Source organism: Cervus canadensis, chromosome 20, assembly GCF_019320065.1.
Source record: "Cervus canadensis isolate Bull #8, Minnesota chromosome 20, ASM1932006v1, whole genome shotgun sequence".
NCBI classification, from domain to species: domain Eukaryota; kingdom Metazoa; phylum Chordata; class Mammalia; order Artiodactyla; family Cervidae; genus Cervus; species Cervus canadensis.
The window spans coordinates 12,757,084-12,784,765 of record NC_057405.1 but is presented as its reverse complement, the minus strand read 5'-3'; the positions used below and the strand labels follow the sequence as shown (position 1 = coordinate 12,784,765).

At 35.3% G+C, this 27,682-nt stretch overlaps 1 protein-coding gene across 9 annotated transcripts; it reads left to right on the top strand.

Annotated features, from left to right (window-relative positions):
- The first annotated feature begins 7 nt into the window (after positions 1–7).
- PNISR (PNN interacting serine and arginine rich protein) lies at positions 8–27,682 on the top strand. 9 transcript variants are annotated; one of them, XM_043439676.1, is made up of 13 exons: positions 9–142; positions 8,469–8,549; positions 10,661–10,773; positions 12,703–12,891; positions 14,231–14,454; positions 15,922–16,093; positions 17,207–17,397; positions 19,743–19,880; positions 21,278–21,377; positions 22,101–22,154; positions 23,219–23,389; positions 24,679–25,765; positions 26,014–27,682. In XM_043439676.1, the coding sequence occupies exons 3-13, from the start codon at positions 10,686–10,688 to the stop codon at positions 26,042–26,044; spliced, it is 2,445 nt and encodes an 814-aa protein (XP_043295611.1). In that variant the 5' UTR covers positions 9–142; positions 8,469–8,549; positions 10,661–10,685; the 3' UTR covers positions 26,045–27,682. The 9 variants fall into 9 exon arrangements, with proteins under 9 accessions (XP_043295616.1, XP_043295619.1, XP_043295617.1 ...); XM_043439675.1 differs by having other exon boundaries at positions 10,657–10,773; XM_043439678.1 differs by lacking the exon at positions 9–142 and adding an exon at positions 5,550–5,572 and having other exon boundaries at positions 10,657–10,773.

The following is a 27,682-nucleotide window of genomic DNA, read 5'->3' as shown; positions in this document are numbered from 1 at the left end:
TAACGGATGTTATTATTATTCACTTCCGGGTGAGACTAATCGGGCGCCATCTTGTCTTGTTCGTGAAGAAGTAGAAGCATCGAAAGGGTTGGAGAGCTATAACAGGAACGGTGGCGACAGCGGTGTTCCGGAAACAGAGTGGGTAAGTGGTGCTGAACGGTTAGGCGTGGGGACTTGCCAGGCCATTACAACTTTCTTGGTTTCTGTGGCTAAGGTAGCATAACTTAAACACGTAGCCTGCGTACGCTGCTTGGCGCGACCGCTGGAACCTCTTCTCCCTTAAAGCGGTGGCGTCCGCCTGATTTGATGAATCACGGCGGTGCTCCCGGTGAAAAGGAAATGTTCTTATGGAAAGAGCGTGCTCACGAGCTCTCCTTCTAACTACGCGAGTTCCCTCTCCGATGAGAAGGGAGTGATTGTCGGGCTCCCGACCGGCCGTTAAGCACTGCGCCTGCGCAGTGGGAACCCTCTTATGGGGAGGGGGTGCAGGGGAGCGGAGGAGGCGGGGGCCCGGCCCTGGACCTTCTGTGTCTTGTGGCTGAGAATACGCAGGCGCAGCCAAGGGCAACCGTGTTCTTTTAAGTACAGTTGGGTTCCGTAGTTTGTATTATCCTTGTATTTTTAAAGTCGTAGAGACTATGTCTTAAACTTCGGGAAAGAAAGGTAGCATGCAACATTTCAGTTTCATTATCCTGTAGAGGATATTATTGTCGTCTGAACCTCGCGGGTCCTCGACAGATTCTGATTGTTGGTGGTGAATTCATAGAACAGCAAAATAAACTTGGAGTTTCTGGTTGGAGTGCAGCAAGGCAAAGGCAACAAAAACTGTTTTGTAAGGTGATGTGGGCTGTGGGTAAGGTAAATCTGTTCGTTTAAGGTGTTCTTGAGACTGTTTAAAAATGTTTTGTTAATAGGCTTTATTTTTTTTTTTTTTAGAACAGTTCTTGATTTACAGAACAGTTGAGCAGGTAGTACAGAGTTACCGTATAAACTAATCCCTCTCCCCCACCCCGCACGCAGTTTCTCCTATTAACTTTAGTATGGTACGTTTGTTACATTGAATGGGCCAATATTGATACATTATTACTTAAAGTCTCTAGTTTATTGATATTGTCTAAGTTTAAACCTAATATCCTTTTTCCCGCCCGAGATCCTATTTAGAATATCATATAAATTTAATGGTTATATGTCCTTAGTCGTCTTTGGTTGTGAGAGTTTGTTTTCTATGGCTTTTACAGGCTGAAAATTCGTACAGTGATGTCCTAACTTCAGTGCCTCAAAATATGACTATATTTGGAGATAGGATCTTTAAAGAAGTAAAATGAGGTCATTAGCATGGACCCTACGTGTTGTAATGAAACTTCAGTAATGTTATAATGATTACTTCCCTGTGTGTACTGCTCTTTTGGAAAAAAAAGAGAAAAACTTAGCAGCCTCCAGAACAATGAGGAAATAAATTTCTGTTGTTTGAGTTATCCAGTCTTTGGTACTTTGTTATGGCAGCCTTAGCAAAGTAACACAGTGACCTTGACAATTTCTAGGGGTACTGGCCAGATATTTTGCAGGGTGACCTGCTATTGGAATTTGTTGTTTTTCTTATGATAAGACTGGTATTAGGGTTTTTGAGGAGGAAGATCACAGAGGTTCAGTGCCTTTTTCATCACATTGCATCTAGGCTACATACTATGAGCATGACTTACTGTGTTGATACTGACCTTGATCACCTGCTTGAGGTAGTGTTTGTCAAACTGCTCTGGAGTATACTCTCCCCTGTCCACTTTCCCGTTTCCATACTGTACTCTTTGGGAGTCACTTTGCACAGTCCATGCTTAAGGAGTAGAGAGTTAAGTTCTCCCTCCTTTATGATGGAGTATCTACATAATTTATTTGGAATGCCTCTGCATAGATTTGTCTCTTCCCTCCAGTTTATTTTAATCATTTATTTATGTCAGGATTCATAAATATTTATGTCGTATTGTAATCCAGTACTACTTTATTTTATTGTCCAAATTATTCCACCTTTGGACATGGGTAGCTCTTTGAGTTGTCTACTCTGCACCTTTGACATCCTGCCATCTTCCTCATCCCTCTTTTTGAGCATCATCTTACTTCTGGCACTGCAAGATGTTCCAGGCTCATTTTGTGTATTTCTTGCCCCAGTTCTAAGAATCAGCTATTGCTTTACCAATCCCTGATTACTTTCCTTAATTGGAGAATAGTATTAGAACAAAGGCAAGTGTTTTTATTGCTACTAGGAGTTGTTTCCTTTAGATTTTCTACAGTTTTTTTCTTCCAAATTTATTTTTCAGTTATCACTTGTTTTTGTTGTCTCTAATCAAAGGATTCAATTCTCCAATATTTTTTGATTACCTCTTTTGAGTTGCAAGCTCTGGAAGTATTTCAGTATATACTAAAATGCATTTCACATTAAGTAGCAAAAAAAGTTATGATATTTCAAATGATTACAAGATTAACTTTGTTAGTGCCATTTCTAAGTAATCTGACTTGATCCAAATATATTCTTTTTGAGTTTGAGGTCAGTTACCATGAGTGTAAGACTGAAATGGCAAGGGATAAGAAGGTTGTTGCATTTTGTGGTTTGTGTTTGATGTGAAAAACTTCATTATACGCACCAAAGGATGGGTATATCTCTATATTTCTTTGATTTTCCAATTGGTGCATTAAGGGCTTTAAAACAAACACTACATTTTCATTCTCATTCATCTGTCATACAGTCTCTAAGATGACTTTTGCAAATATTAATGATTGTCCTTTAAAAGAGTAATTTTAAGACCCTCGTAGCAATGATTGTTCTAATATAGAGTCATTTAAGAAATAAATAATTTATGGTCATTTCTGTTTGTGTTAGTTTCATAGAGATACTATACCAAATTGCCACAGACTGACTTGAAAGCAACAGAAATTTGTTCTTTCACAGTTCTCCAGCCTACAAGTGTTTGACTGAAATTAAGGTTTTGACAGGGTCATGCATTTGTGCTCAAAAGTCCTCCCCACCATCCTCCTCCTTTTCTTTCTTCTCTTTCTCTCTGATCTTGGGGAGGATGCTTTCTTGCCTCTTCCAAGTTTCTGTTGGTTCCCAGCAGTCTTTGGCTTTCCTTGGTTGTGGACAATTTACTCCAGTTTCTGCTGCTGTGGTCACATGGCATTTTCCCAATGTCTGTCTCTCTTTTTCTTAAGACGCCAGTCATACTGGCTTAGGACCCACTTTAATCCAGTATGACCTCATTTTAATATGTTTGCCAAAACCCTATTTCCAAAGAAGGCCATGTTCACGGTTAATGGAAGTGGGGGTAGGACTTTACCATAGCTTGTGGCAGAATACAGTTCAATCCATAACACTGGTCATATTCATAAACCAGATTTTTGTAGCTGTGTATGATAATGTGCATGATCTGATGCAAACCATGGTTGTTGATGTTTCTGGTCTTCCCAAATCCCAGTTGTTTCCAAGGAAATAGTTAATTTCCCCTGAGAAGGGAAAGTCTTGGCAGCCCAGCTCATCAATGATCACATTTCTCTAAACTTGAGAAATTGAGCTTATGGATCTTTAAAATTAAAGCTAAGCGAAGAATGAATAGATTGAAATTGACTTTTGATGTTACAAAGTCAGAGACGCAGTACTAGAATGTCATCTTCAATGAATATTAATATATTTACTTGATAATAAATTTCAGTGGCTGAGTAAAATATTTTACCACTAAATATGGGCAAAGCTCTTTGGAGAATTCGAAATAATTATAGGATATTTCCTATGCCCTCAAGAAGATCCTTCAGTCAAGATAAAACACATAAAAATTTTGATGATCAGCTTCTTGGTTCTTTGTACCTTTTAAAAAATCTATAGTACCCACTGAAATGTTGTGAAGTAATTAGCCTCCAACTAATAAAAAAAAAAAAAAAACTATAGTAGATTTGTTTTTTAAAATGCACTCATAATTAAATAATTCAAAGAATACAGAAAGAAAATAAAAAATTAAAATTAACTGATCTCTGTTTTCCCTCTCCAGAGCTTACCAGTTTTAAGAACTTTTTGGTAATTTAGGAATTTTCTATACTAAATTGCATTCTTAAAAAAATAAAACTTTGAGTGGCATCATTATTGATCCTGTATCATAATTTTTTCCCTATACAATTCATAATACAATTTGTACATCAGTATATGTCAGCATATAAAAATCTACCTTATTCATTTTAATGGCTAAATAACAGTCCACTGTATGGTTCACTGTTAACTCACCTATTGCCTTTTGAGTGTCACTGAAAGCAGATACTCACTGTTGCAGACATGCTACAGGTTTTTGAGTTAGATGGTGAGTATGCTCATCCATGGTTCTAAGTCCCTGAAGTGGGATTGCTGGCTCAGAGGAATGAGCATTTAAAATTGTTTTAAAATACTCTACTGTTAACTTGCCTTCCAAAAAGACTGAGACTTTGGTGTTCTACCAACATGCTTGTTCAACATGCATTTTCTGTAGACAAGTAAAGTTTCTCAGCTGCAGGTTTAACTAAAGCATTTTATTGTTGTTGTTTAGTCACTCAGTCATGTCTGACTCTTTGTGACCCCGTGGAGTGCGGCACGCTAGGCTTCCCTGTCCTTCACCATCTCCTGGAACTTGCTCAAACTCGTGTCCATTGAGTTGGTGATGCTTTCCAACCATCTCGTCTTCGGTCATCCCCTTCTCCTCCTGCCTTCAATCTTTCCCAGCATCAGGGTCTTTTCTAATGAGTCAGCTCTTCGCATCAGGTAACCAAATTATTGGAGCTTCAGTGTCAGTCCTTCCAATGAATATTCAGGATTGATTTCATTTAGGATTGACTGGTTTGATCTCCTTGCAGTCCAAAGGACCCTTGAGAGTCTTCTCCAACACCACAGTTGAAAAGCATTAATTCTTCAGCGCTCAGCTTTCTTTATAGTCCAACTCTCACATCCGTACATGACTACTGGAAAAACCATAGCTTTGCCTGTACGGACCTTTGCTGGCAAAGTAATGTCTCTGCTTTTTAATATGCTGTCTAGGTTTGTCATAGCTTTCCTTGCAAGGAGCAAGCGTCTTTCAATTTCATGGCTACAGTCACCATCTTCAGTGATTTTGGAACAAAAGAAATTAAGTCTCTCACTGTTTCCATTTTTTCCCCATGTATTTCCCATGAAGTGATTGGACTGGAGGCCATGATCTTCGTTTTTTGAATGTTGAGTTTTAAGCCAGCTTTTTCAGTCTACTATTTCACTTTCATCAAGAGGCTCTTTAGTTCCTCTTCACCTTCTGCCATAATGGTGGTATCATCTATATATATATATATATATATATATATATATATATATATATATATATATCTGAGGTTATTGACATTTCTCCCCACAATCTTGATTCCAGCTTGTGCTTCATCCAGCCCAGCATTTCGCATGATGTACTCTGCACATAAGTTAAATAAACAGGCTGACAAGATACAGCCTTGACGTACTCCTTTCCCAATTTGGAACCAGTCCGTTGTTCCTTGTCCGGTTCTAACTATTGTTTCTTGACCTGCATACAGAATTCTCAGGAGGCAGGTAAGGTGGTCTGGTATTCCCATCTCTTTAAGAATTTTTCCACAGTTTGTTGCGATCCATACAAAATCTTTAGCGTAGTCAGTGAAGCAGAAGTAGATGTTTTTATTCTGCTTTTGTCACAATTTCACATTGTTTCCATATTTTTCTCAGCCTAAGTGTATCAAACACTGTATTTGAATAATAGCTTTTATAAAAACTTTGGAGGGAACAAAGCTTTGGAAAGTATAGTAAAAATAGAAATGGTTGGTTTTAGCAAACAGAAATGGTACAAGTAATACAAATCACTTTTGAAAATATGCACATAACATCTATAGGAAAACTTAAAAAATTTTGCTTTGTTTTGTTTTAATAAAAGCTTCAGCTTATGATATTGTGAGAAATGGGAGCAAAAAGTTTTTTTTTCCCCTAAGATAAAATGAAATCTGGATAACTCTTAGATTGCTTTAAGGTAAGAAAATGGAATTGAGTAGAAATGGATTGACTTGATCACCCCTGCCTGTCCCCAGTTGTAAACTTGAGTGCTATCAAAAATATCGTGAGAAAGTCTTGGTGGGATATTAACTACTACTTATTGAAGCTTTTTGTGCCCAGTTTTTACATGTTTCCTGCTTAATCTTCACAATAACCCTATGAGGTAGACATTTATTATGTCTACCATTTAAGAGTTGAGAAAACCAAGGATTAGAGAATAGTTAATTTCCCCATATTCACACAGCTAGTGAGTGGTATAGATAGGCATCATCAGCTTGTGTTCTGAAGTCTAGGGTGACAAGTGATAATCAGAAAACTTAAAAGCGAAATTGAAAAAATTGGCCGTGACAACCATTAAACATGAGTAAATAAAAGAAACTGTTTTTAGAGTGGTTTCCAGAAAAGTAAATCTGCGTATTGGCAGTGATGATAGTCAACATACATCATTGATATGTTAAAGTGATTTTATTATGTGCACATCTGTTTGCAACCCCAGCAGACACTATATAGAGCTTATTATAGTCCCTGCATTGTGTGAGTTTACAACCTACCACAGAAAAATCTATGTATCAACTCTGGTGTGCTGTTAGAGCTTTGTAAAACACAGTAAGCTGTGCTTAAACACCAGCCTTTTGGTTCTCATGTATGTAAGTCAACAATTTCTTATCATTAACAGGGTTAACAATAAAAGTAAACAGAGGGAAAGAAGAACCTATAGACTTATTTATTCCTTTGTTGTTTAGTGACTGCAGGGTCATAGACTTTAGGACAGCAAGAAGGTGTCTGGTACCTTTGGAAGGTCTATCAGCTTTAAAAAGGTATTAATGGGAAGAAGATGAAACTATTTGAAGGACAAATTGTTCTCACCTTGCTGATGTAATTTTTAAACTTAGAATTCCATGGAAGAATCTGAATTTATTACCTTATTTGTATCATTAAGTTCATATCAGATAGATGAGATCTTTTAAAATGTTCCTTTTTTTTCTTGGCATGTATGACAATTCCAGCTTTTGTTCTAATCCCAAAGAATGGCAGTCCCAAAATGTTCAAAGTGCCATATAGTTGCACTCATTTCACATGCTAGCAAGGTACTGCTCGTAGTCCTTCAAGCTAGGCTTCAGCAATATGTGAACAGAACTTCCAGATGTACAACCTGGATTTAGATAAGGCAGAGGAAACAGAGATCAAATTGCCAACATCCATTGGGTTGTAGAAAAAGCAAGAGAATTCCATAAAAATATCTACTTCTGCTTCATTGACTACGCTAAAGCCTTCGACTGTGTGGATCGCAACAAACTGGAAAATTCTTCAAGAGATAGGAGTACCAGACCACCTGACCTGTCTCCTGAGAAACCTGGCTGCAGATCAAGAAGCAACAGTTAGAACTGGACAAGGAACAGTAGACTCGTTCCAAATTGGGAAGGAGTATGTCAAGGCTGTATCTTGTCATTCTGCTTATTTAACTTGTATACAAAATACATCATGCGAAATGCTGGGCTGGATGAAGCACAAGCTGGAATCAAGATTGTGGGGAGAAATGTCAATAACCTCAGATATGTAGATGATACCACCATTATGGCAGAAGGTGAAGAGGAACTAAAGAGCCTCTTGATGAAAGTGAAATAGTAGACTGAAAAAGCTGGCTTAAAACTCAACATTCAAAAAACAAAGATCATGGCCTCCAAAAATACATGGGAAAAAAGTGGAAACGGTGACAGATTTTGTTTTCTTGGGCTCCAGAATCACTGCAGACAGTGACTGTAGCCAAGCAGTTGAAAGACGCTTGCTCTTAAGAGTCCCTTGGACAGCAAGGAGATCAACCCAGTCAATCCTAAAGGAAATCAACCCTGAATAGTCACTGGAAGGACTGATGCTGAGGCTGAAGCTTCAATCCTTTGGCCACCTGATGGAAAGAGCCGACTCATTTGGAAAAGACTCTGATGCTGGGAAAGATTGAGGGCAGGAGGAGAAGGGGGCAACAGAGAATGAGATAATTGGATGGCATCACTGACTCAATGAATGTGAGTTTGAGCAAACTGCGGAAAATAGTGAATGACAGGGAAGCCTGGCCTGCTGCAGTCCATGGGGTGGAAAAGAGTCAGATATGACTTAGTGACTGAACAACAACGAATGACAGTTCCTAAATTGCTTGACATGTTTTATATTGTTAGTGAGTTGTTCAAGTAAATAAAAAAGAAATTTTTGAAAGAAAAATGTTTTAAAAGCTTTGCTTTCTCATTTCTGATGTACTGGTTTCCTTTAAATTTACAATGGTAAATCTTTTCTCATAAAATTAATGAGAGAAAAAGTTTCAGATTAATTTGGAGATGATTACACTTTTGTGTTGCATCTCTAGAATTTATTTTTATTAATTCTAATAGCTCTTTATTATTTAAGTGCAAACATTCACTTTTTTTTTTTCCAGGACATAAGTAATCTTGCTGCTATGCTCCCAAGCTGTAGTTCTGAATCATCCTAAATTTTAAACAGAAGGTGAACCTCTGAGGTTAGTCAAAATAGTAGTTGGTGTTTCTTCTGGCTGTTCCTCTATTTATTTGTTTCCTTTTAGCTAAAGTTATTTAAAGTTTTCAGGAGTGCTAATGAGTCATTAGCTTTTAAAGAACTTTAAAGGTATAGTTGGAAAAGAGGAAATTGGAAGAAAGATCAGAAAAAAGCAGCTTGGAATTAGTCCAATACCCAGTCCAGTTATTGGCCTCAAATGCAGTACTAAATTAGTGCCTGTTTTGTCTTATTCTAATAATACCATTATAATAGAGCGTATAATACAATTAGAAGACAAGTAAGTGCACTTGACTCATAAATAAATAAGGTATAACAAAGGAATGCATCTTCTCTAATTCACAGTGTTCAACTGAGAGGTCAGGATCTGCCACTGATAGAAGTATTTAACATTCTGAGAATGCAACAAAGACTAGTTGCAAGTTTAAAAGCCTGGATTGTAATAGCCCATTGTTGTATTTAAGTTGGTGTCTATTACTTCCATAATATCTGGCTTTCATGCTCTTTGTGATCCTGCAATACTAAGAAATAGTTTTGTTCTTAGAATAGAGGAAAGGGTCGGTTTGAAAGGATACATTTAGTAAACGTTTATTTAATGCCTGCTATATGCTAAAGCCCTGGGGTACAAAAATGAAGAAACATACTCTGCCTACTGTGTGTGTCATTGATTCTTGAACAGGGTTATATATCTGAGTTGGAGACAGTATAAAAATGACTTGTAGGCGTTTAAAACTTTTTACTGTGAAAGTTTTCAAGCTAGTTTACAGTTGACTAAACTGTCCCCATACCCATCAGCTAGATTTAATAGTTATTAACATATGTCTTTTCCCCCTACTTTTCCATCTTAATTATATATTAAGAAACCTGGTCTTGGGGAGTTCCAGGTCACCTAGTGGTTAGGATTCTAGGCTTCATTGGTTCAGTCCCTGGTCAGGGAACTGAGATCCCGCAAGCTGTGTGATGTGGCCAAAAAAAAAAAAAAGGAAACCTTGTCTTGTGGGCTATCTCTCCTTGTAGATTTGTCTGATTGTTTCTTTTGATACTGTTTGGCCAGTGCCTTTGTCCCCTTGTAATTCCTTCACATTGAAAAGTGAAAGTGAAAGTCGCTCAGTCGTGTCCAACTCTTGGCAACCCCATGGACTATACAGTCCGTGGAATCTCTAGGCCAGAATCCTTGAGTGGGTAGCCTTTCCCTTCTTCAGGGGATCTTCCCAACCCAGGAATCGAACCCAGGTCTTCCACATTCCAGGGTTGGGAAGATCCCCTGGAGGAGGGAAAGGCTACCCACTCCCATATTTTGGGCTTCCCTTGTGGCTCATCTGGTAAAGAATCCGCCTCCAGTATTCTGGCCTGGAGAATTCCATGGACTGCATAGGCCATGGGGTCACAAAGAGTTGGACATGACTGAGTGACTTTCACTTTTGCACTGCAAGTGAGAGCCAAAAGCTCAGTTGGATTCAGGTAAACATTTTTGGTGAAAATAGTAATTCTGGGGACATAATATTGTGTCTCATGAGACATTTAATAATCTGTAGGGGTGATATTTTGGTAACCTTTGAATTTTTGATTTCCCATCAACTTTTCTTCTAAGACTGCGTGAATCAGCTGCTTTTATTAGGTTTGACAATATGACAGTTTTCTAAATCTATTCTACCTTCTGCTCTCATTAATTGAAATTTATTAGGAAGAGTTTTCTTTAACTAGAGCTATTTGATTACCCTCTTCAGTAAAGTCTTAGATTATGGGAGGCTAAATAGATAAACGTTTTTTATTATAATCTTCAAAATAATTACATTCCACAGGTTTATATGAGATTTTAAGTTAGAATTAGAAAAAATCAGAAAAATTAGATTTTTCCCCCTTTGAGCTAAATTGATTAGAGCTATGCTTTCCTCCAAACTCTTGACACCAGCGTTAACATGAAATTTTCTACTCTTGCTTGCCAACCAAAAATTTCCGGTTGCTTCTGGCAAACTTTTGAGCAGAATTTTAGAGCTCTGATGACATAAATGTAAAATCATATAATAATTTCTGATGTGTGAGCTTTTTAACATTAAATAACACTCATTCTTTTTTAAACTATTTTGTTGAAGACAGAAAATCATATATTTTAAAAGTCAGGATGTGGGATCAAGGAGGACAACCTTGGCAGCAGTGGCCTTTGAACCAACAACAATGGATGCAGTCGTTCCAGCACCAGCAGGATCCAAGTAAGGAAACAAATTGAATTTTGGGGAGTGGAGTAGGGAGGTATATAGAAATGGGTGGAAGATAGGCACAAGGATTAAGGGAGGTAGAATTGAGATTGGTTTATTGGATCGTTTTATGGTTGGATTTTAATTTTTTCTCTTGAATCATCTTACCTAGCATACATATAAAGGAATGGATTTCCCTTTGGAATATTTCCTCAAAGGGTAGAAAGCTTTGTATAGATTTTATATTTCTAAAACTGATTTAGTTCTTGTTTTCTGAAGAAAGTCTTTCTTAAATGTGTTGCTTAGGTTAATCATATTTCTGCTGTTAATTCTGAGTCTTAAGATTCTATGTAGATCATAATCAACTGATGGTATACTATATAATTTTAAAATCTCTCTTTAATATGGAGTATCTCAAGCTTATATAGATGCAGAAAAGGCATAGGGATCCCCCATTTATTACTGAGTTCTAACAGTGGTTAATTCATAGGCAATTTTGCTTAATTGGTATGACCCCTTCTACTGCCCTGTGTTTATTGAGTTAATGCTTTCCTACTTCTTTTTTTTTTTAATAGCTACATACCATTCTGTTATAGGACTGTACTGTAATAAATTCACTTTTATGATTGATTGTCTGTGACTTGACTTTTTGAAGACATTTCCCTAATTTTGTATACATACCATTATTACTTGTCCAATTATTTTCTTAGGAAAAAAAGCTAAGAAATAGGTTTGGTAGATCACAGTTGTACATTTAAAGTTTTAGATATACATTACCAAGTTTAACTTCACCTTTGTCAAAATGTATGAGAATATATTTATTTAATCTTAGCTAAATTGAGATGTAAAAACCTGTGTCTTAGTCTACATTGTTTACTTTATTAATACTGTTAGATCTTAAAATGTTAGCTATAGTTTTTTTTATGATTTTTAAACCTTTTATTATGAAATAATTATAAATTTATAGGAAGTTACAGAAGGGATTACAGGGAGTCTCATGTAATCTTTATGTTGTTTCCTTGAATGGTTACATTTTACATGTTTATGTTATAACAGGAAAACCAGGAAATGGACATGGGTAGTACCACATGTATGTACAGTTCCAGTCACTTTAATCACATGAGTAGAAGCTATAAATTTTTGATGAAGATAGAGGAAACAATGAATTTTGAATAAAAATGACTAAGAAGTTGTTGAGATATATTTTGACTAGAGAAAGGAGTTAAAGATGCTAAACAAAGGTGACTGAGAAGGAACAGAAATAGCTAGCTATACTCACCTGAGATGTGTAGGATCCAGTGTAGACCTGAATGGGACCTGTTTGAGAAAGAGTGAGTTTACTCATTTGTTCTTATAGTGATTTTAAAAAAAGAGTAAGAGCTTTTAAAAATTCAATAAACTAAGGTACAGGGAATAATTTTTCTTATGAGTAATACTAGAAATTGGTTCGGAGAAGGCAATGGACCCCACTCCAGTACTCTTGCCTGGAGAATCCGATGGACAGAGGAGCCTGGTGGGCTGCAGTCCATGGGGTCGCTACAAGTCGGACACGACTGAGTGACTTCACTTTCACTTTTCACTTTCATGCATTGGAGAAGGAAATGGCAACCCACTCCAGTATTCTTGCCTGGAAGATCCCAGGGACAGGGGAGCCTGGTGGGCTGCCGTCTATGGGGTCGCACAGAGTCGGATACGACTGAAGCGACTTAGCAGCAGCAGTAGCAGCAGAAATTGGTTATTTTGTAAAGTCCTTTTCTGAATGTCTTAGATTATTTGTTTTGTAACCTGCATATGCGTTATTTTTAAGCTTTTTTTCCACTATAACATTCTATAATATTTAAAATCTCTAGTAAGGATTAACTGAAATGCTTGTTTTACATAGAGTCATGTTCTTTTAGCTCCTACATTCCGAATGTCAAATTCCACTATGTTAAATTTTGTTAGGCCAGATTGACTGGGCTGCATTGGCTCAAGCTTGGATTGCCCAAAGAGAAGCTTCAGGACAGCAAAGCATAGTAGAACAACCACCAGGAATGATGCCAAACGGACAGGATATGTCTACAATGGAGTCTGGTCCAAATAATCATGGGAATTTCCAAGGGGATTCAAACTTTAACAGAATGTGGCAACCAGGTTTGTTGTTTATGTTTTCCAAATTTTAGGACTCAATTTTAAAATAAAATGAGCATTAAAATTAAATTGTTTAATTTGCTTAGTTTTATGACTTCTTGAAATAAATACTTCTTGAAGACTAGGCAGTTTCAGTTAGATTTGACCTTGAAATTTTATGGCTAAATTATTCTATACTCATTCTCCTAGCATTGTGGCACTCAGTTTGATTCTTTTCTTGGTTCTTCATTCCTAGGCTGACAGGGGCTGGGAACACTGGAAACCTCACTTGGCATCTAGGGAAGAGAGCATTCTATGTCTCTCTGTTGCAACCTCTGGCCTTTCAGCAGCAGCACTGGCAGAGCAAAACATGTCTAGTCTCTAAAGAAAAATTGTGTCATTTTGTGACAGATTAGTCTGTCAAATATACTCTGCCCCTACCATCCGCTCATTTTTCTCCTCCCTTTTTTTCAGATAGTAAAGATCTTCCATAAGTTTTTATCTGTATATTTTTTTTTGTTTGCTTGCTTTTTTTACTTTGTAGTGTGATTTAGGTTCCTTGATGCTAGTTCAGTTTTCTATGACTTGTGTTATTTTTAACAGTCACTTCAAATTATTTGTAGAAGAATCTTACATTTGAGTATGCTAACAGTGAAGTCATAGCTCCGTTTTCTTATTAGTACTTATTTCTCAGTGTGAGAATGGAAAACTCAAGAAGTAATCCTCTGATATCACTTTTAAAATAATAATGAATATTCTAATCTTTAATATTAAGAGAGAGTTCATTTCTAGTTTTCTTGTCTGTGCCAAATTTTCCCACATTTGAAAATGTTTTGGTTCCTAAGTTCTTCGATGATTCATCTTGGCATTCTCAGTGCTGGCTTTGTGTCCCAGGCAAGTGATTTAAACCTCTGTGTGCCTCAGTTTCCCCTCCTGAAATTGGCGAAAATAGTACCTGATTTCTCCCTACCTCACAGGGATGTTGTGAGGATAAATGTGTTCATGGAAGAAAGAAATTATATAAAAATCTGAAGGTATTATTTTTATGGTATTGTTACTGAACACAAATAGAAAAATTGAACAAAAATTTGCTTTGGATTTTGTTATGTTCATTAAAAGTAATTTTGGGTATTTGGTTTCCATTTGTTTAGGATATAAATTAGAGTAGTAGTTAGCGCATTTGAATTATTTATTAGATTCATTGCTTATTTTTAAGATATACAACAGGAATTTGACCAAGAAGTCATAGAGTTTTTTAATCCGTTTCTTTACTGAAAAATCTAGCTTTCTTGAGATCTTAAAAATTTGTGTTGATTTTGTTATAACCCCCTGTTGAATGTTTTTATGCCTGAATCCTAAATAGAATGGGGAATGCATCAGCAGCCCCCACACCCCCCTCCAGATCAGCCATGGATGCCACCAACACCAGGCCCAATGGACATTGTTCCTCCTTCTGAAGACAGCAACAGTCAGGACAGTGGGGAATTTGCCCCTGACAACAGGCATATATTTAACCAGAACAATCACAACTTTGGTGGACCACCCGATAATTTTGCAGTGGGGCCAGTGAACCAGTTTGACTATCAGGTGAAAGATATTTTGTTGCTTTAATATTGTAGATGTGCACGTAACCCATTCTTTGGAAGTGTCTCATCAAGAGTATCTAAGATATGTGTTTCACTTTTCAGTCTTGTACAGATAAGCACGTATGTGTCAAAGAAGTTACTAGTTTTTGAGTATTAAAATCATTAGGTTTTTATTTTCTGGTTTTTGATTTGCTTAGGAAAATGGTATAAAGGACTGTTAGGGAAAAATATGGATAAAATGAGAAATGTGTAAGTGCAATAGCTATATGATGTTTTGTTTTCTAATTTATAATTTCAAGATGGTACCTTTAAATATTTAATAAAGTTTAGAAAATGCACAGTAGTTGAATACATTATTTATCAAAAATAGATTATGGTTAAGACATGAATAAAATACATGAAGAACATAGATCATCTTCCTAAATGCAATTCCTTCTGCTGTGTAGAGTAAGACTTTTTCTAGTGTTGTCATTTTTTTTTTTCCCATTCTAACATGACATGTTAATGGAATTGTACATACTTCCTTGTAGCATCTGATTCATTCCTAGGGACATAGAACTCTATGGGGAATAGTGTCATGTGGGGCTTTATTTTCTCTAATCACTTTGCCAGAGTCTACCCTAAATTACAGTGCTAGGTGTTATTTTGAAATAATTGATTGCCATTTGTTATCTTTAAACTAAGCTATCATTTAAAATTTTGGGAAAAAACCCATATGTTGTTTCACTAATTATACGGATAATGGGCATAAAGGTGAACAATATTAACCTTGAGACAGTAATCCCCTTATTCATGCATACTCAGATACCTTTTTTTATACGAATATTTGACATATAGATATGACAGCTTTTGTTTGTTTTGAAAAAATTTGGTCATGGGGAGCTTCTCCTCACACAGCATTTGCTCATAGATCCCCATTCTAACAAGATAAAAAACTCTGTTGGGATCTGGCTTAGAAAAGCCTCTGAAAATGGCAAAATTGCAACAACAAAAAAATTAATAGAATGATTCAGTAGCTTTTATCTTTGATTAAAATAGTTATTTCTTGCAAGATTATAGAAATAAGATTACAAGTAGGAAGTTGAAATTGATTAAAATTTTTTTCCTATAATTTTCTAGTTACAGAAAAATTGACATTTATTTGATTTCTTGGTAGTGGAAGGAGTAGTTGACAAATGGATTCAGAATGAAAAAACTCATATTAATATATATCTTTTTCTATACTTCTTGAATGTATTATAGTAAAAGCTGGATTTTATATGGCTCTTTGATTTACATAGGCAGAAAATCTTTATCTTTCTTAAGAAAAGTAAGCCTAGGGCTACAGAAATATCGTGGATATTAGAACCATGGAAATCTTGGATTTGCTGCACACATGGATTTCTACTGTCCCAGTTCATAACACACGTGTGTCCCAGAGAGTATGTTGTATTAATGTGAAGAAAAATAAACTGCAATACTCTTTCAGCATGGGGCTGCTTTTGGTCCACCGCAAGGTGGATTTCATCCTCCTTATTGGCAACCAGGACCTCCAGGACCTCCGGCACCTCCCCAGAATCGAAGAGAAAGACCATCATCGTTCAGGGATCGGCAGCGCTCACCTATTGCACTTCCTGTGAAGCAGGAGCCTCCACAAATTGGTAGCTATTTAAGTTTAGTGAACCACAGTTGGCATGACTTCTTGATGATATAAAAAGGATGCTTTGTTTTCTTAAATTGTTCTAATACTCTCATATGTTAGGAATTGATACTTTAAAGCCCTGTCATTTTATAGTCATAAATCTTAAAATTATAAAAAAGATACTATCTAAAATATCTAGTTTTGAATAATTTTCTTTAAAATAAATCTTTGCCTTAAACTTCAACCTTTTGTTGTAAAATTTAAATTTATCATAACCATAACATGTTGATATTTCTTTGATGTTGATAGTTAGATACATTTTGCGAGTATATGATCAGTTCCCCCTTCTGAAACCTATTCATTCTCCATGGACTCTTTCCACTCTCAGTTCATTGGATGTACTGCTGTCCTATTGATTTCTTTGATTTATTTCATTCACTTTCCATAGCATTTTGGCAAAAAAAAGTTAATTTTTAAATAACATAATAGAACTATTTTATTGCCATCAGTAAGTTACATATATATGTTCCTTTTTATCTGGAAACCCAAATCTAGCACTTAATTTAAGGACGTTTAAGTCTTTCTTTTTTTAATCACAAAGTAGACATTTTATTAATAGATTCTAACTTTTTTAACTTAAGGAATAATACTCAAATGAATTCTTAATGTGAAGGCTCATGGTTTTGTAATTCTTTCAATATTTTAGGAAACAGCATAGTGTAACAGCTGGCTCTGAATTAGCCCACATCACTACTGTCTTTATACTGGAACACAACACTTAATCTCTTTGAGCATCAGTTTCATCACTTAAAAAAGATGAAGTGCTCTTTTAGGGCTTTTGTAGGATTAAGTGAGATGATGGACTCTCCCAGTGCCCTGGCACCTTATGAGCGTTAAAGCCATATTTCCTTTGCTATTAAAAGTGATGATTTTAAAGAAAAGCATAATGTTTAGTGAATTGTTTTTATTACCACTGCCTTGCTAGAGAATGATAGTATTTTTCAAAAGCACTTAAAGGGCACCAAAATTTTTTTTTAACCTACAAGGATTGTAGAAATTTAAGAATAAAGAACTCATGCATTTATGATTTTTACTTAACTGACTTACGAATATTTTGTTCCATGTGAAACAGATGCAGTAAAACGCAGGACTCTTCCAGCTTGGATTCGAGAAGGTCTTGAAAAAATGGAACGTGAAAAGCAGAAGAAGTTGGAGAAAGAAAGAATGGAGCAACAACGTTCACAATTGTCCAAAAAAGAAAAGAAGGCCGCAGATGATGCTGAAGGAGGAGATGGCCCTCGTTTACCTCAGAGAAGTAAATTTGTAAGTAGACTTTCTTGATCTGAAACTCCTTGTGACATCTATGTGAAAAAGTTAACTGACTTTCTGACTTAATTCATTTGGTATGATAATCTCTAGGTCCATTCATGTTACTGTAAATGGCATTATTTCATTCCTTTTTATAGCTGAGTGGTATTCCTTTGTGTGTATATATGTATATATACACACATACCACATCTTTATCCATTCGTCTGTCAACAGACCTTTAGGTTGCTTCCAAGTCTTGACTATTGTGGATGGTTTCCACAGTGGACGCACCAGTTTACCATTTACAGATACCATATATCATTTGTATGTGGAATCTAAAAGAATACATATGTGGAATCTAAAAAGATACAAATGAACTTACGTATAAAACAGAATAGACTCACAGACATAGAAAACAGACTTACATTTACCAAAGGGAAAAGATGGAGGGATAAATTGGGAATTTGAGATTAACAGATATGCACTACTATATATAAAATAAAAAAGACCTATTGTATAGCACAGAAACTGTGTTCAGTATCTTGTAATAACCTATAATGGAAAAGAATCTGAAAAAAAATGTCTATTAAAGCACGTGCTGTATGCCTGAAACATTGTAAATCAAATATATTTCAATTTTTAAAAGTTTATAAAAATAAATAGGTATTAATTTAGTCTTTGAAAAAGTACTAGAGTAGTATCCTTGAGATTAACTTTCAGTTAAGTGTATTGGAGTTTATTTTTATACATGTGTTACTGAGGGTAGTAAGGAGAAAAGGGCAGCAAATGTATAAAATGTTTCATTTCAGAGAGAAATTACTCAGTGAGATGCTAGATAATAGGTTTTACCTTGACAAACAAATCTCTGTTCCTTTATTGTAGTACAGTGAACTCCCTAATGATGGCCTATAAAACAGCTATACTTGAGGATATAATAACTTAGTTTTTGACAGGTACTGAAAGTAACATAAGGTTTTAACTCTTCAAATCTCTATCAGTTAGATGGCATGGATGGCTTGAGAATTTTTTTGTTTTTAGCAGCAATATGCCTCTCACTGGTATGACAGCCACAGCACTGGCCAGTGTGCAATTCAGGAAATTCTTCTTCCTCCCAAGACCATTTTTCTCCTTCAGAAATAAGTTTCAAGGACAGCAAATTAACTGTTGGCTCAGCTGGTAAAGAATCCGCCTGCTATGCAGGAGACCTGGGTTTGATCCCTGGGTTGGGAAGATCCCCTAGAGAAGGGAAAGACTACCCACTCCAGTGTTCTGGCCTGGAGAATTCCATGGACTGTTACAGTCCTTGGGGTCGCAAAGAGTCGGACACGACTGAGCGACTTTCACTTCACTTCAAGCAGGTACTGGCTTTGCTTCAATTCCATGAATGCCATAAGCTACTTTTTTTTTTTTTAACAAAACAATAATACCAAAGATGTGATTTTGTTCTGGGTGTTTTGCAGATAAGAAACCACAGGCTGTCACTATTAAAATTTATCTTTAAAAAGAAAAAGAATTTTTTAAATCTCTACGTGAAATAGTAGAGTTCCTAGTTTGATATGTTTTTTTAAGTCTCCAAAAAAAAAATTTTCAAAACTGGAGATTGTCTTCCCTTTTCTTCCAGATGCCTTTGGACTTGTTTTTACATGTAGTCTTCCTCTGGTTCAAATAGTCTTTCCATAGAATTTTTTAGGTGATCACCTTGGCTGTTACTTAGTACCATTGTTAAGAGTGACTGTGGAATGTTTCTTTGCCTAAAGAAGAATCTACCTTTTAAGGTGTGCCATCTGGATACTGAAAACCTAACACTATACAGAGACAAACTACTGGTATTTCCTCTATCTGAAGTAAACCTCATTTCTTGCTTATCTGTACGTTATGTAGCTTAAAAAAAAAAAGCAAATTTCAGTAAGCAGTTTAGATCTGGAAACTGACTTTAGATTTTTTTTTAAGTCACATGATTTTAGGTAAAAAGCTTAAATTTACAGCTATAAAAGTTATACTGAATATATGACTGTGGCTCATTTATCCAAAATTCTACATACCACTCATCTCAGGACCATCATATATACTGTATATTAATTAAATCAATCTCTGGGCATGATGTGCTTCTAGTTATTTATCTTAGGAAAACTTAACTAAGGGAAAAAATTGAAATTGATTCTCACAAGCCATCTTTTAATCTTGTATTTCCTCTCTTTAAATTACCAAATGAGATCTGTAGCACAAAAGTGTTATTTAGAGAGAAATTTCATTTTTCTGTATCTGTTTCATAGACTTTAATTTGGGGTTTTAAAATAGAATATTTAAGATAATTATTTTATCACATCAGCATGAATTTGGGTGCTGTTACTTTTTTTTAGGATAGTGATGAGGAAGATGAAGACGCTGAAAACGTTGAGGCTGCAAGCAGTGGAAAAGTCACCAGAAGTCCATCTCCAGTTCCTCAAGAAGAGCAGAGTGAACCAGAGATGACTGAAGAAGAGAAAGAGTATCAAATGGTAGAATGTTAAATTTCTTACCTTTACCATGTACAGGCTTAAAAAAAAATTTTTTTTTGAGATGTAATGACATTCAGCATTATATTACAGGATTTATCTTGTTAATAATGTAAAAAAAATTTTTGAATGGCTATCTTAAACTTGAGAACTTGTAAAACAGTTATAAGATGTATATTTGCTGGGCACTAGTGTCTGCAAAATCCAAGTAACTCATAATATATGAAATCATAGCTTATACAGCAGTTATTAAGCACATTTTCTAATATCGACAGCATGATTAAATAATGTTTTATTAATACTACATGGGACCCAAGAGAACATTTCCCTGGTGGCTCAGATGGTAACGAATCTGCCTGCAATGCCGGAGACCCAGGTTCGATCTGTGTGTTGAGATCACCTGGAGGGGGAGGCATGGCAACCTACTCCAGTGTTCTTGCCTGGAAAATCCCCATGGACAGAGGAACCTGGTGGGCTACAGTCCATGAATGGGGTCACAGAGAGTCAAAAGTGTGTTTTTTGTATATTGTAGAAGATTAAAAGAATGTATAGAAAAATAAATTTAGGAAGCTCTAGGTTTAACACAGTTAAAGATGTTTCACTGAAACACTTCACAGCCTTCAATGTCTATAATGTGTACTGTAGATTTATGAGATTGGGTATATAATATGCTGCATTTCTCATGTTGGTTGGTCAGTGATCTTTGGAATGCCCTTAGATGATGCTGATTCGGTGTACTCTTATTTTAGTAGATGAGTAATCTGGATCCCAGAGAGGTCCACATTTGAAACAGCTGTTGGTTGCCAAACGAGTGCTAGAATGCAGCTCCTATTTCAAGTCTATTGTATGCTATACGATAGTAATAAAGAAAAAAAGGATTTCATTTCACAACATGCAGTTATTGCCGTTTCCTTATTTTCCTTGTTTTTTCCCCTTAAATTTTACTTTGAGCTGAGAGTTAATGTAAATTCCTAAGTGACATAAGAAACTAGTATTGTGGTGCTTACTAATAATATTTTTTTATTTTATTTTTATTTTTTTTACTAATAATATTATTAAGTGAAAAGATATTCCTCTCAACTTAAAACACTTCTGGAAACTTTTACTAACAGGGACTTTAAAGAAAAGTGTTTTGTCTCCAGAATTAGAATTCAGTGTTTCTCCTTTACAGATAAATTCTTATATATATTTTAATCCATATGATTTAAAATGTTTTTAAAGTTCTGATAATTTACAATAATTTTCAAGATACTCTGTTCTTAGAATAGCTAATCTGATCTTTAAAAGTGTTTTATAAAATGCCTTTGCCTTTTAATTTTTTTGAAAATGTGAAACTGTGTTAGTAACTGTAATAATTAAATTAGGAATAAAAAACAAACATATAAAATATCCTTCCTTAGATGTTGCTGACAAAAATGCTTCTGACTGAAATTCTCCTGGATGTCACAGATGAAGAAATTTATTACATAGCCAAAGACGCACACCGGAAAGCAACGAAAGGTATATTGTGGGTGTTCTTGGTTTTCTTTTTCTGGGGCTCTTTGGTTTTGGTGGCTACTTTGGACTTTTTTGTTGTCCATGTTACTAGCAGATTATGGATTTTCTTGCATGTTCTAACTCTTTGGGAAATATTAGATTTGTAGGCAGCATATTAAAACTATACATATATTTTTGTTTTATCCAACCTACCTAAGCACAAATTAGCAATTTTGCTGTTGTTCTATATATAACATGTACTGTGGAAAATTCTTGATGTTCAATTTCACCTGATTTTTTTTTTAATATATAGATACCATGGTATTAGGTGTATGATTTCTAATGCATTTAGTTTGACTATTGAATTATGAACCTTCAGAATTTTCACAGTTACCACTTGTAATTCTTACAGAAGCAAGTAATATGTCCCACCCCTGCATATTTTTCGTAACACTTAAAAAGTATATTGAAAGAAAATTTTAGTTATGGTCCATACCTCAAAAATAAAAATACCAGTGTATTGGTCAACGTTTTCCCTCATTATCAACCAGTTTCAGCTCACATCAGAATTATAATTTCAAGGCCAGACATACTACTGGTTTAAAATGAATGTCATGTTTTTAATGTTTCTTCTCTCCCCAAAAAGCAGCAATAGTGGTAGATTTAACAATACCGTAGACTCTCATGACTATGAAATCGTGGCTATTTGTGTTAACATGTTGTTCCTGTTGTTGATGTGATACAAAGCTCCTGCAAAACAGCTGGCACAGTCCAGTGCACTGGCCTCCCTCACTGGACTCGGTAAGTGTTCTCCTTACTTGCGAGAGGGCCTTAAAGGGAAAGTCAGCTTACCTTGTCTCTACATGCTCTGCTTAGAAACTGTACTGGGCCTACTCAGTGTATGAAATCTAGGTCTGAGGGTTGTATCAGTCTCTAAAAGGTTTGCTTTTTTTTTTTAACTAAAGTATTCACAGTGAGATTATTATAAATGTGACTAATTCGTAGTTTATTAGTACAAGTTGTAATAGTTCATAATTTAGCCATGATAGCATTTAAGCTCACTTTCATAATTATTGCACACATGCCTTAGGGAAGAACCTATCCATAAATGCTTTTAAGGACCTTAATTTAGATTGTATTGCAGTAAGTCAAGTTTTACAGTAGAGGAAAGGGTTTTTCTTAGAGCGTGATAGTAGTGATGTTCATAATTTGCCATTTGCATGATACAGTATCAAGTGTATAAAAGCTTGAACTTGCCTTTTCCCCATCTACATTTCAAATTAATATTTGTGAGGATCAGCAGAAATGGGTAAAACCAAATGCCCATGTGATTTTGTTATGACTACTATCTAGATCACTTCAGGGTGGGGAGCAGTTATATAGCACCTTGCCATTTCTGTACCATTAAGAATTACAGTATTCTAAGTTTGTTAGGAAAAAATATTTAGCATCCCTTGGATTTTTGAACTTTGAACAATGAAAGAGTTAATTTTAGAAATATTTTCAGGATCATCATAAACTTGTGTAAGGTAGTTTGAATTGATCATGCTTTAGTAAGGCTTTGTTACTGCCCTATTAAATAGCTTTGTTGGTTAGCAGGGACAATAAGACAGTCATTTTCAAGATTCCCTATGGTGAGCAATATATGAAATATTCTTGAAAGAATAAGATACTAAGTATCAGTTTTCTGGAGGATTCTGTGTACTCCTTAAGCATTGTAATTTATACTCCTCCCCACCCCGAATAAGCATATTCTTCCAAGAAAAGGCAATGAAAAAAGAAATGAGCTTTCTTCTCGGACCTTAAAAAGTTTTTAGTGCGTAGAATAATGTTTACATGTGATAGACTGGGCTTTATGCACACAGGTGGACTGGGTGGTTATGGATCAGGAGACAGTGAAGATGAGAGGAGCAACCGAGGTTCTGAGTCATCTGACACTGATGATGAGGAATTACGGCATCGAATCCGGCAAAAACAGGAAGCTTTTTGGAGAAAAGAAAAAGAACAACAGCTGTTACATGATAAACAGATGGAAGGTATATCTTTTAGGCTCACTTTGTGCTTGTACAGTTCAGTTTGTATTTCTTTTTATTATTTTTTAACCAACCTAAAAATAACACAATAGACTCAAAGCTAGATTATAAATACTACGTGATATAATTGAAACTAAGGTTTTTGACTCGTTTGCAATTTTTATCAAACTTAAAAGTCGAAATTAATTATTCAAAGTATGTAGTTTATAAAAGTTAAACTATTTTTTTGTTTTGGGAGACATTAATTCTACTGACTGTAAGTTAAGCTATTTGGTGTCTTTTTATTTCTCATTGAAGTTCCTAAAATGAAAAGACTTTTGAAAGGAATACATTGTAAACTATTGAAGAGTAATTTATAGCTAACATATTTAAGGACAGTAGAGGACTTTTTAGAATTTAGTTGAGCTTCCCTGGTGGCTCGGAGGGTAAAGGGTCTGCCTGCAATGTGGGAGACCCAGGTTCAATCCCCAAGTCAGGATGATCCCCTGGAGAAGGAAATGGCAACCCACTCCAGTATTCTTGTCTGGAAAATTTTATGGACGGAGGAGCCTGGTAAACTACAGTCCATGGAATCACAAAGAGTCATACACAACCGAGCAACTTCACTGTAGAATTTAATTATGTAAAATGCTATACATGTGTACAGCTCTTAGTTTATATAATGATACTGGGAATAGTGAAAGAATATTTACTTAGACTTTATTGTTTGAAAAATCTTAACTGGGCAATTTCAGAAGTAATTATTGAGCTAACAGCCAAAAATTTCCTATAAATTACTAATTTACCTTTAGGTTGCTTTACTGTGTAAGAGGGAAATGTCTTCTTCCTTGCTTTACTTACCTCTGCACTTGCTACACCATTGTTGTACTGTCCAGACAGGTAGCTGAGTGCATGTAGCTACTGAGCATTTCAGATGGAGCCAGCTTAAATTGAAATGTGCTGTAGGTATAAAATACACACTGGACTTCAAAGACTTTACAATACAAAAAAAAAGAGCAGAATATTTTTATTTTCTTTTTAACTCTTTGCATGTTGAAGTTATATTTCTTATATATTGGGTTAATAAAATATGAAAATTAATTTCAAACCTGTTTCTTTTTAGTAGCAGTTAAAAACCTGTTTAGTAGCTGTTGAAAGTAGCTGTTAAAAAACCCTGAATTGCTCACTGCCTTTTATTTCTGTTGAACGGTGCTGCTCTATTTTTATAGTCTTACAGCTTGAAATTTGCTAGTATGGAAGTTTTTTCACTGTATGTTTGCCTTTCTTACTATTTTTGTCTTTTTCTGTTTCAGAAGAAAAGCAGCAATCAGAAAGGGTTACAAAAGAGATGAATGAATTTATCCATAAAGAGCAAAATAGTTTATCACTACTAGAAGCAAGAGAAGCAGATGGTGATGTGGTTAATGAAAAGAAAAGAACTCCAAGTGAAACTACGTCAGTTTTAGAACCAAAAAGAGAGCATAAAGAAAAAGAGAAACAAGGAAGGAGTAGATCAGGAAGTTCTAGTAGCGGTAGTTCCAGTAGCAATAGCCGAAGTAGCAGTACCAGCAGCTCTGTCTCTAGCTCTTCATACAGTTCTAGCTCAGGGAGTAGTCGCACTTCTTCCCGATCTTCTTCTCCTAAAAGAAAAAAGAGACATAGTAGGAGTAGATCTCCAACAATTAAAGCTAGGCGTAGTAGGAGTAGAAGTTACTCTCGCAGAATTAAAATAGAGAGCAATAGGGCTAGAGTAAAGATTAGAGATAGGAGGAGATCTAATAGAAACAGCATTGAAAGAGAAAGACGAAGAAATCGAACTCCTTCCCGAGAGAGACGTAGAAGTAGAAGTCGCTCAAGGGATAGGCGAACCAATCGGTCCAGTCGTAGTAGGAGTCGAGATAGACGTAAAGTTGATGATCAACGTGGAAGTCTTAGTGGAGGCAGTCATAAGCATAAGGGTGAGGTTAAAGAACAAGAGAGGAGAAAGGAGAGGAGTGGAAGTGTAGACAAAGATAGGAGAAAGAAAGACAAAGAAAGGGAACGTGAACAGGATAAAAGAAAAGAGAAACAAAAAAGGGAAGAAAAGGACTTTAAGTTCAGTAGTCAGGACGATAGGTTAAAAAGGAAACGAGAAAGTGAAAGAACGTTCTCTAGGAGTGGTTCTATATCTGTTAAAATCATAAGACATGATTCTAGACAGGATAGTAAGAAAAGCACTACCAAAGATAGTAAAAAACATTCAGGCTCTGATTCTAGTGGAAGGAGCAGTTCTGAATCTCCAGGAAGTAGCAAAGAAAAGAAGGTTAAGAAGCCTAAACATAGTCGATCGCGATCCATGGAGAAATCTCAAAGGTCTGGTAAGAAGGCAAGCCGCAAACACAAGTCTAAGTCCCGATCAAGGTAGTATACTTTTTAAAGTATTTTGTCTGATTTAAAAAAAAAAAAAAATTTGACTGAATTTATTCAAAGTTGAAAGTGTCCTTTCTCTCTCTCTCTTTAATAAACTCAGTTTGGTACTTGATAAATGATCATAATCATAAGTAATTTTAGAAATCCTATATAATAATATTTATTTGAAAATTGAAGATTCTTCAGTATAAAATACATTTTTATTTTTAAATTTTATGTTTTCCCTTTCTTTTTTTCAGATCAACAACCCCTCCCCGTCGTAAACGCTGAGGAATGATGTGGCAGGAATGCCATGATGTTTAAAAAATTCCATGAGTTTTAAGGGCTTGTCTCATTATAGAGGCATATTTGTGGCTGTGTAGGTGAAACCAGAATTTTTTTTTTTTTAATCTGTAAATAGGTGTACTTTTTTCAAATGCTGCTCCAAGTTACTTAATAGGATTTCTTTCTATTACATTTTTTTCAAAAAATAGTGCATAATAAGACTATAAACATGCCATTCTCTTTCAGCTGTAATGTTCTTAAAATTATTCTTGAATGTACTGTGATGTCAATAAAGCTCTTTAGTTCATTTTTGTTAAACTCTTGCACCTTAATTTTATGACTTTAGTCTAAGGAACGTACTTTTATAAAAAGGCAGCTGGAATTTTGTATAACAGGTTTTAAAGGTACTTTCTCTCATCTCCCCCAAAGAAAATGGTTTTAACGTAATAGTTTGTCAAAGTTTGTAAATTGTACCCATGGATTTTTGTCAGATTCCAACTATAAGGGTGTAGAAGAGGGCCAGAAGCAGATCTTTACTTTTCATTTGGAAGCATTTGACAGCTTTCTAAATTTTTCCTGTTTGGGGGATTTTCAAGTAATATATTCTCTGTGTATAAAGTATGGTTCACTCCTGTTAATGAAATTGCTGGAATCAATCAGACCAGTGCACCACTAGAATTATTTATAAGGAATGATTGTGTTTGACACTAATAGCAATTCAAGTCCGGAACTATATTCTGCAGTGACCACTTCTGTTTTAAAGTGTATTTTAAACACTTTGGGATTACTATAGAATTTAAAACTCACAATTGAATATGTTTATTTATATTTTTAAAGTATAATATGACCTCAGCACAGTGGAGGAATACTGTGTTATACAGGTTTGTGTCAATTTCATAACATTATAAAATGATTTGATTTTGTCACTTTCTTAAAACTATGATCAGTGAGTGGTCTAGCAATTTAAGGCAGTCATAACTTAGAAATAAAATGAGGCTCTGCAGGCACTGAAATGCTGAACTGCTTCTAGGGTCCATTTTATATGATTACTCACTTGTGCCACAATAGATAAACCTCTGAAAACCAGTGCTTTTAAATTTTAATTTAAAAAGGAAAGAGCAGGTGCAGATCACAGAAAAGTTTTAAAGTATGCCTTCTTACCAGCAATAGTTCATTTGAAAGCAAGCCAGGTTTTTGCCAAGATCAGTGTTTCCTCAAAATGAAGGTAGAAATAGACTTGCAATAGCGTGCTCTTGTACCTCTACACAGGTTCTTAAATAACTCTGAGCAGTTATGCATTTATCTTGGAGAAACAAATCAACTGTGAATAAATGCATGTTTACCAAAATGATTGTTTTACAGTGCAGTTAGTTCTGATATTTATAAAGTTGACATTTCACACAGTAACTTTTAAATAGTTTGGAATTCTATATAGTGTAGACATCAGTCACATCTGGATACAAAATAAAGGAAAATGTGCAATATTTTTTATGTAGATGAGCTAACACCGTGTACCTAATTATAGAACTAATTATCTGATTAATTTGTAATAAATAAGTTGTATAACATTTTCATATCTTAAAATGTTTTTTAGAACAATCTTCAAGTGAAATAATATTTTCAAAATAAAATTCTACAGAAAAA

What these genes read in the sequence shown, in the direction of transcription:
- PNISR (XM_043439676.1), top strand. Translation starts at nt 10,686, where the DNA reads ATGTGGGATCAAGGAGGACAACCTTGGCAGCAGTGGCCTTTGAACCAA. An exon ending in ACACCGGAAAGCAACGAAAG is followed by an intron (nt 21,378 to 22,100) that starts GTATATTGTGGG and finishes TGTGATACAAAG; the next exon opens with CTCCTGCAAAACAGCTGGCA. An exon ending in ACATGATAAACAGATGGAAG is followed by an intron (nt 23,390 to 24,678) that starts GTATATCTTTTA and finishes TTTCTGTTTCAG; the next exon opens with AAGAAAAGCAGCAATCAGAA.